The 10,135-nt window shown below is 34.6% G+C and overlaps 1 protein-coding gene across 1 annotated transcript in view; it reads left to right on the forward strand.

Annotated features, from left to right (window-relative positions):
- LOC106464297 (Down syndrome cell adhesion molecule-like protein Dscam2) overlaps nucleotides 1-10,135 on the forward strand; it is a 98,783-nt gene that overhangs the window by 78,410 nt on the left and 10,238 nt on the right. The window contains exons 17-20 of the mRNA XM_022391995.1: nucleotides 1,780-2,017; nucleotides 3,635-3,730; nucleotides 8,564-8,749; nucleotides 9,392-9,688. Of these exons, the coding sequence (XP_022247703.1) occupies nucleotides 1,780-2,017; nucleotides 3,635-3,730; nucleotides 8,564-8,749; nucleotides 9,392-9,688 (817 nt within the window). The remainder of the gene's footprint in view (nucleotides 1-1,779; nucleotides 2,018-3,634; nucleotides 3,731-8,563; nucleotides 8,750-9,391; nucleotides 9,689-10,135) is intronic.

A 10,135-nucleotide genomic window follows, 5' to 3' on the forward strand; every position in this document is an offset into this window, starting at 1 on the left:
GCTCTTACTTCCAGGTAACAGTCTAAATAAACTATGGAAATATTTATGTTTGTTCCTCAATTGAACAATGTTACTTGCAGGTAACAGTCTAAATAAACCATGGAAATATTTATTTTCGTTCCTCAATTGAACAATGTTACTTGCAGGTAACAGTCTAAATAAACCATGGAAATATTTATGTTCGTTCTTCAATTAAACAATGTTACTTCCAGGTAACAGTCTAAATAAACCATGGAAATATTTATGTTTGTTCCTCAATTGAACAATGTTACTTCCAGGTAACAGTCTAAATAAACCATGGAAATATTTATTTTCGTTCCTCAATTGAACAATGTTACTTCCAGGTCACAGTCTAAATAAACCATGGAAATATTTATTTTCGTTCCTCAATTGAACAATGTTACTTGCAGGTCACAGTCTAAATAAACCATGGAAATATTTATTTTCGTTCCTCAATTGAACAATGTTACTTCCAGGTAACAGTAAATGAAACATGGAAATATGTATGTTCGTTCCGCAACTGAACAGTGTTACTTCCAGGTAATGTAACATATATAACATTTTTTGTGCAATATAGATCTATTTAAGTAAGAAATTCAAAGAAAACATTTTCATCCATATTTTTATTTTCGTAATTCGTGCAATAGAGGTTCAAGGACTGGAATGGACCCATCGATATTTATGGCAATAAAACTTCGTGACTGTTTTATAGAAATACAAAATCATATGTGCTGTGAAATCAATTATTTGTACAATAGTTCCTAAAACCAATATAGCACCAGTATACTGCATTCCTTGCTTCAACGATAAGCAGAACATTTCACTAGAGTATGAATTCTAAACTTAGCCTTTCTGTGCCCATGGAACACTTTCATAATACATTAGTACTGATTCCTTGATACCCGGTGGTCACATAACAGTTCAATTATCGATGTATAGTTCCATCATAAAACCACATAATGCGTCTTAACACTTAACGTAAATTTTAAGGATATCTATTTTGTTTGACTTCAACTTTACCAAAACATGAATGTTTCGTTCTAAAACACATCGTTCATCAAAGCAAGTAAAATGCTTCATAATACGGGTTCTTTGAAATACCAGCAAGAATTTTGATAGTACGAGACCAGCTATTTGTTGTCATGTTATAGAATACAGATAACCTGCAGGTTATTTTCGTATACTAATGTAATACTCCCTTGTCCGATGTATGTAAATAATAAATTATTATCTTTATCTTGCTATTATTACTCAATAACATACGTTCCCAGATGCAACAGTTTCTAAAGTAAAGAGAAAACTGTCTTTATATTTAATTAACTAAGAATTTGGATTTTAAATAATTATGTTCTTTATGAGTGATGACTCCTAGTTCAGCACCCAAAAATCGCCTAGCGGTAAGGGAATTAAATCTTGTAAGAACTCACACGGGAATAGAAACGTTATATCTATGTTCTATTAAAATGGCCATTCCTGATCTTTTCTTTGTAGTCCTCTGGTTGCTTTTTGGTAAGTTTGAGGACTTATGACACTTATATTCGGGGCTCGATCCCCATGGTGACTACAGATCAGATAGCGTTTTATGCAGCTTTAAGCCTAACAATAAACAAACAAGCTTTCCTTTATAGGCTTTATCAATACTTTGTATACAACTCATTACATGTGTATAAAAATGGCTGCAGGAGTACATAGAATCTGTAATATTTAAGATATCAGCAATTAATAGAAATTAGAAAACCACATCTTACAATTAACGTAGTGCCATAATGTTTACCTCAGCCACCGAAGCCAGAACTTCAGCACGGTGCCATCCAAGGCTACTATCTGGGTTACAAACAAACAGACAGTGACCATCCGTTCCAGTACAAGCGTGTAGGGAAGTCCACTCGAGCTCACTACATCACCTATCTCACCAACTTGAAACGGAATACAAAATATGCCGTCCTGGTACAAGCTTTTAATAACGTAGGAGCTGGGCCTAGATCGGACGAAACGTACGCTGTGACACTAGAAACAGGTAAGAAGTAAGCCTTTAATAAGGAAGGCTCTGGGCCTAGATTGGACGAAACGTACGCTGTGACACTAAAAACAGGTAAGAAGGGAGTGTTTAATGACGTAGGAGCTGAGCCTAGATCGGACGAAACGTACGCTGTGATACTAGAAACAGGTAAGAAGTAAGCCTTTAATAACGAATAGCGAGAGTCTAGGTCTGAGGGTCCATCTATTACTTTAAAAACATGTGAAAAATTAGTTGCTAAAAACCTGTTATTCTAAAAACAGGTAAGACGCAAACCTTTAATAAAATAAGGTTGAACTAACTTCGAGGATAACACCGAAGTAAGTTACACCGGCGTGGCCTGATCCGGCTGGAATTATGAAGTTATAATTCTTGAAATATATTTTTGTAAATAGGTACCGTCGCTTTACACGTTTCAGGTTGAAATGTTCTGAAAATGATTATCTTTTAAATAACCGTATTAAGCTACACTAGATCTGGTATTACTTAATGTCACGCGCACTGATTTATTATTCTTTTAGTTTTCGATAGTGTATCTCACATTAACCCTTTTGCATTTCTTACATTTGTCTTTTAATTAGTGGACACTATTTTCACATACACTACTGCCTACCATGTAATAGGCCTAAATTAAATAGGGCTCTGCCACTATAACCCTGCTAGGGGCTTCGTCTCCAGATCCTCTTAACGACCCCCGTTGACACGTCTAGATACTCTAAACATTGCTACTGCAAAATATATTTACAAACATAAACATATTTGTAAACTATCACTAACTAGCTTTACAGAACGTGTTGTAGATTTTTCCAAGAATGTAAATAAATAACTTTTTTTTTAATTTTTGAGATCCTGACAAAATCGATGACATCCCTGTAATTTCTATTAGGCTTAACTTAAACTGAGGACATATTACGAATGTAGTAAACTCATCTATAGATTTTGTGAAATCATTTTTAAATATATTTTGTATTTACATAAATCCAATGTGTTTCCCTGTGTCAAGTACACCCTGAACTTTACTTTAATACAAACTGTTTCTTCTTTTTTTTCGCAGATTATTCTCGTATTCCGCAACATTAAATGATGTATGCTCATTCCACAAAATATAATAACCAATGAAGATACTCTTGTATCAGATGACAAGTACTAGGGAGTCGATAGAAAGTGGTTACTGTTCGTTGAAGTAAAAACCGAAAACTTAATATGTTTATTTCGTTCTGTCTAGCTTCATTTATATAATATCTATAATGTCTACGCTAAAAGGAAAACCTAAAACTTAATCTGTTTAGCTTCATTTCTATCTATAATGTCTACGCCAAAAAAAAACCGAAAAACATAAAACTTAATCTATATATTTCGTTCTGTTTAGCTTCATTTCCATTATATCCATAATGTCAACGCCAAAAGGAAAACCGTAAAACTTAATCTGTTTATTTCAGTCTGTTTAGCTTCATCCTAAATCTTAATCTGTTTAACTTAATTTCTGTTATATCTATAATGGCTACGCTAAAAGGAAAAACCTAAAATTAATCTGTTTAACTTAATTTCTATTATAGCAATAATGGCTACGCCAAAAGGAAAACCTCAAACTTAATCATTTTATTTCGTTCTCTTTAGCTCCACCCACTTCTCCTGTTATATCTGTAATTTCTACATCACCTTCAACTATAACCATACAGTGGAAGCGAGACGAATATGGCGACACTCTGAAAGGTAAATCATTTTTTCCTGAAAACTCTTCTGCAGCCTATTACTGTTATATGTAAACTTTATTTCTTGTCTTTACACTGTCAGAAATGTAAATACCATAGCACTAATCAGCACTATCTTTGTCGGCCTAATTTATTACTGTTTAGCGTTATGATAAATGTAGTTATTTTATATTACTAACCGCTGTTACGAATGTCGACTTTATTTCACTGTATAACACTATCATGAATAGTGATTTTGTTAAATAACTTCAGAAGTACGTACATCACTTTTCTTCACGATGTATGCAAGTTTATATACATATATAAATATATTATTATTTCATACAATAACTTTGTTTTATTCTTTCTTTCAACTTTTACGCTTATTGTGTCACCGTCCAGAGACGTGATGTTTTCTTCTATTTCTAAGTCTTCCTTTTTTGTTTTCCAAACACCTCTCAATGGACTGCCATTCGTTCATTTCTCGACGGATTGACTTGAAATTTGGTTGGATTATACCTTGGTCCAATACGCCCAACAATTTTGTTTCATTTTTTTTATTCAGGCCTTTTTAAGGATTTTTATGGGTCAAAGGTCAAACAACCCAAAAAAATGTATTTTGGGCTCATGTGCGGTCATATTTACAGCAATCAAGATAAAAATTTGCACAAATATAAATGTTCATGCGCCCAACACATTGACATACAAAATAGTTGGACTTGTATATTGTTAGTCTTTTATGGGGGGGGGCTCGAAATAAGGCGAAATACTTGTCAAAAAAAACTAAAATTATGCTTTTTGTGGCATCTATAATTACTAAAAATGGGCAAGTCCACCATTTTTGTTTGTCAATGTGTGGGACCTGTAGAAAAGTATTTATATACTAAATCCCATGTAAATTGGTCAAAATTTACCAAAAACCTCTCTGAAAAATTACATGGGATTTGGTGTATAGATACTCTTTACAGGTCCCAAATAAAAATATAGACAATTTTGGAATTTTTGTCTTTTGCTCAATTTTTCAACGGGGAAAGCACATTTTGGGATTTTCGTGAACTATTCAACCAACTTGCGTGGGATTTGGTACAAAGATACCTTCATGCAGGTCCCAAGAAGCAATATAGATTTTTCTCTATTTTTCACAGTTTTTCTGATGTAAAAACTGGCCATGTTGTGATTGCGTGGCGGAAACATGTTGTATTCCCCCCGCGAATAGGCCTCTTGAATTTAAAATTTCTTGCTCTTTACAGAAACTCACTCGTAGTTGTCACTACTCTTCAGCTTCTCTTATTATCACACCATTTCGTTTCACCTTCTACACTGAATTAGTGAATAAAAGTAAGCGACTGATAATGGAGTCGAATCAGGAACATGAATACAAGGAGGAAGTGATCTTAATACAGACTTGGCCAAACTTTTTGCATATTTTGTAACAAATAAGATCGTTATTATTAAGATGGAATACAAATACACTTAGCACCGTCAAGCTGAGAAATTCATATTATATTAAAGAGACAGGTTCTATGGACATCATGAACAATTTATCAGAACAGCGAACAATTTTTATCAGACACCTGTAGAAAGATGCGTAATTCAGCATTTTCACCTATCACAACAAAATCTTACCAAAACATATATAATGACAAAAACATAACATTACATTATTTTGAATAGCGTCTGTAACCTTATATCAGTTCATATTCAACATAGAGTACTTGGTTGGTCCCCCTCGTATTCTAATAACCTTCGCAAGGCGACGTGGCATGCTGTCGATGAGGTTATTGATGTAATCCACCGTGATTTCGTCCCATATTATCACTAGAAGGCACTGCAACTTAGCTACAGTGGCTAGTTTAGGGGGTCATGGTTAGCAATTTTCCGACTCAATTCTGCCCAACAGTTCTCGATGGGATTACGGTCTGGAATCTTTGCTGGCCAAAACAGTCTTGTAGTGTCCTCCTGGTCGAGATAATCATGTCCATTACATGCATTGAGGGCAGTAACATTTTCGTCCTGGAACACAAAGTTATTACAAAACCTTTCCCTAGCATATGGCAGAAATATCGTCTCCAAGTGGTGTCTGTAGGAGGCGCCATTGACGTTTTCCTGGAGGATATGAAGAGCAGTTTTTCCACCATGATGAATAGCTACCTAAATATGTACTGCACCACCTCCTGTGTGTTCCTTATGGGACAGACAGCCTTCCCTCAACTGTTCTCCAGGCAAACGACAAATACAAATCATGCCATCAGCTTTAACAAGCCGTCCTACAAAATAACCTTGTTTGGTCATTCTCCTGTTCACTGTTCTGTAATGAATGTGTTCATGACATTCCTGTCGTAAGGTGTTGAAAGACGTGTTTTGACCTTGATGTGTTAACTTGATAAAAACACGGTCATATCGGGCAGTAATTTGTCGGCGTCTACCAGTAGACTTTCCAGGAACAAAGTTTCCTGTAGTTCGATGACGTTTTCGAATTATGGATACAGTACACCGGGGATACTTTACTGTTCTGGAAATGTCCATTTGATTCATAACATATCTGGACAGTCGAACAATTTGACGCTTTATAACTTCTGACACGTGACGAGGCATGAATCTACACAAAGTACAAAGACATTTTCTGAACAAAGCATTGATCTGTTTTGACAAAGATTATACTAAAATCACACCCTTTTATACAAAACAGTTGTGTATCTGTGGAGCATTTGTTCGTCAAAACAAAATAGTATATAACACCTGTATTCGTGCCGGTCCTTAACAGTGTAATACAATCCGTATATATGACAGTGTTAGCTAAATAGTATATAACACCTGTATTCGTACCGGTCCTTAACAAAACTACACAATGGGCTGCTTGCGTTCTCTCCACCGCAGGAAATCGAACATCGTATTTTAGCGTTATAAATCTGTAAATTTACCACTGACCAACCTGGGGACATTAACACTCGAGCTACAGTCTTGGTCAAAATGTTTGCATACTGTTCTATATTGATGTTATTGTCTACATGCATGGAGTAGTTATTGAGTAAATGTCCGAGTAATAACAGAGAAGGTAGCGTATGATCAGACAAACATGTATGAGTCGGTATTCGGGTCTGTATAAGTTGTTTCTGTAATAAAATCTGAATATATAACGGTATCAAACATGTAATAAAGCATATATTAATGACAATGTTACGCAGTGTAATAAACTTTATATACATAACAATGATAAAAAGTGTAATTCTACTGTATAGGTACCTATATGACGGTCCTACACAGGATAATTTAGTATGCATACGTGGCACGAGTAAATAGTATATAACACCTGTATTCGTGCCGGTCCTTAACAGTGTAATACAATCCGTATATATGACAGTGTTAGCTAAATAGTATATAACACCTGTATTCGTGCCGGTCCTTAACAGTGTAATACAATCCGTATATATGACAGTGTTAGCTTGTTTGATACCGTTATATATTCAGACTTTATTACATGTTTGATACTGTTATATATTCAGACTTTATTACATGTTTGATACTGTTATATATTCAGATTTTATTACATGTTTGATACTGTTATATATTCAGATTTTATTACATGTTTGATACTGTTATATATTCAGATTTTATTACATGTTTGATACTGTTATATATTCAGACTTTATTACATGTTTGATATTGTTATATATTCAGACTTTATTACATGTTTGATATTGTTATATATTCAGACTTTATTACAGTCCCTGTTACGTAGAAGATCGCAGCTTCTAATACATCGTTTAATACTTTTGTGAATGTACATTTTTCTGTGTCACTAATTACTATCATCAACGTAGATGTTTTACATTCTTAAAAACTAACACGAATGTTTATTTTCGTAGACCGTGTAATAATAGTCATCAAGGGTCGGGTGTGGCCAAGTTACTAGCGTGCCGGGATGCGAATCGAAAATTCACAAGGGACAACACGTTACGCCGTCGAACATGCTTCGCACTTTCAGCTGCGCACGCGTGACAAATTCCACTATAAATGTCATTACCTGGATAACAGTAGCCGTGTAGGCGGCAGGTGCTGCTGATGTTATGTTGGCCTCCATTTGTCAGCGGCTCAGGAATAGAGAAGGCTATGTGGAATCTCCGATCTGGCTGGTTAGGCCGTGTATACCGCATGTGGTACAGTTCAAACTGAAAATATCCTACTCAACGTGTATATCTATCACAATATTTAACGAAGACGTCAATACAGGTTTATGAAACACTGTCGTGAATGTAGATTACACTATTTAACACTGCCAGACGCGTTGATCTCGTTACACTGAAAAGTACACATCTCATAATGATAATGTTTTAACTCTCGCTTGTGATATTTTTTCGAATTCCAGATTTACTAAGTACTTCATCTTCTGAAAAACTGGGTTTGTTTTCTCTTTTGAAAATACATATCTTTAAGAAATGCTTTATACACGTTATTAACCTTCTGTTCCTTTTTCTATAACGCAATATTATTGAGCGACGTACTCTTACAGACTATGTTATTTACTACATACCACCATGTAATGACTCCTGTTTCCAGACAACGTTCTTTGTAATTCAATATTCTGGAGCGCCGTATTCTTCCAGACTATATTATTTACTACATACCACAATGTAATGACTCTTGTTTCCAGACAACGTTCTTTGTAACATAACACTGTTGACTGATGCACTATCTCATCCATGTGTTTCTACACAACTGAGTTCAGTGACTTTCTCTTCCAGACTACTTTCTTTATTTACCAACTCCACTCTTTCGAACGAAACACTTCACTGAAGTACTATTCTCCACCAGATGATTTTGAACATGACATTCTTAAGTGATTTTTCTCTTCCAGAATATACTCTACACTACAAGCACGACGGCGATGATTGGATGAAAGAATCGATAAATGTTGAATCCAACAGATATACATTAAAAGACTTAAAATGTGGCACACGGTATCGCCTATTTATGACGTCATCAAACAGCCTCGGAAGTGGAGAACCGCGTGATCCTATTACTATAAGAACAAAAGGAGGGGGTAAGACTTATAAATAAACGTATTAGTTTACTTAAGGTAATAGTAACTGTCGAATGACGACTTTTATGTTAGTAATAATGTATTAGTTTACTTAAGGTAATAGTAACTGTCGAATGAGGGCTTTTATGTTAGTAATAATGTATTAGTTTACTTAAGGTAATAGTGACTGTCGAATGAGGTCATTTATGTTAGTAATAATGTACTAGTTTACTTAAGGTAATAGTAACTGTCGAATGAGGGCTTTTATGTTAGTAATAACGTATTAGTTTACTTAAGGTAATAGTGACTGTCGAATGAGGACATTTATGTTAGTAATAATGTATTAGTTTACTTAAGGTAATAGTAACTGTCGAATGACGACTTTTATGTTAGTAATAATGTAATTATGAGGAATAATGGGACATAATTATTTTGTATAATTAGTTGTTGAATTGTTTTTGTTTTCTTGTATCAGAGTATAGCTGTAAATTAATACATTAATGGAATTTCTGTTGAATTTATAAGGATCTTAAGTTTTATTTTCTTTGAAGTTGGTCTTTCTAATAGTGCTGAACGAAATGGTATTAACATGATATTCTAGAAAGTAATCTATAAAATATACCTTTTTTAAATAACAAATATTAAATTTCTCTTCTTAATCAGCACCAGTCTCCCCTCGGAAAGAAGACTTTATACAGCCAAACACGACATTTTTAACGTTGAATCTGGAAGCTTGGCAGAGTGGAGGCTGTCCAATTCAAAACTTCAACGTCCAGTACCGTACTACGTTTCAGAGACGCTGGATTACTGCCCGTCTACCGCTAATAACGCTACAGAATCAATTTATCATACGTCACTTAGCGCCAGGCCGCGAATATAATCTTCTCGTTAATGCTCACAATGAGGCTGGGACGACAGAAGCTGAGTATACAGTAAAGACATTAAATTTTTCGTTGGCCTGTAAGTTGATGGCTAATTATCATATTGTTTGTTGTTGTTTGTGTGTGCGCGCGCGCTTCTTTTTTCTTTCTTTTTTTGTGTGCATAACATGAAGATGATAGCCGATACAACTCTTTTCGTCTATTCAGATAGCTAATTTGTAAACTTGTTCTTCATTGGTTATTTAAACCCAAATGATGCAGTACTGACATCACAACAACAGGCACTAAATCAAGTTCCACGATACGCATCAACAGCGTAAGTCTGTATGCTAAATATAGAATTATATTAACTCATTTTAAAAACATACAAAAAAGAAAAGATGTAAACGATAGGCACAAAATTTTACTCACGTTAAAGTGAAAACGATATGTACACTGAGTGGTCACAAGTAAATAGACACCTAATTTTTCGTCATTTAACTGATTTATGCTTACTAATTTGTGTTCACATAGCACTATATAAATG

The sequence above is a fragment of the Limulus polyphemus genome, unplaced genomic scaffold (assembly GCF_000517525.1).
Source record: "Limulus polyphemus unplaced genomic scaffold, Limulus_polyphemus-2.1.2 Scaffold1614, whole genome shotgun sequence".
NCBI lineage: Eukaryota > Metazoa > Arthropoda > Merostomata > Xiphosura > Limulidae > Limulus > Limulus polyphemus.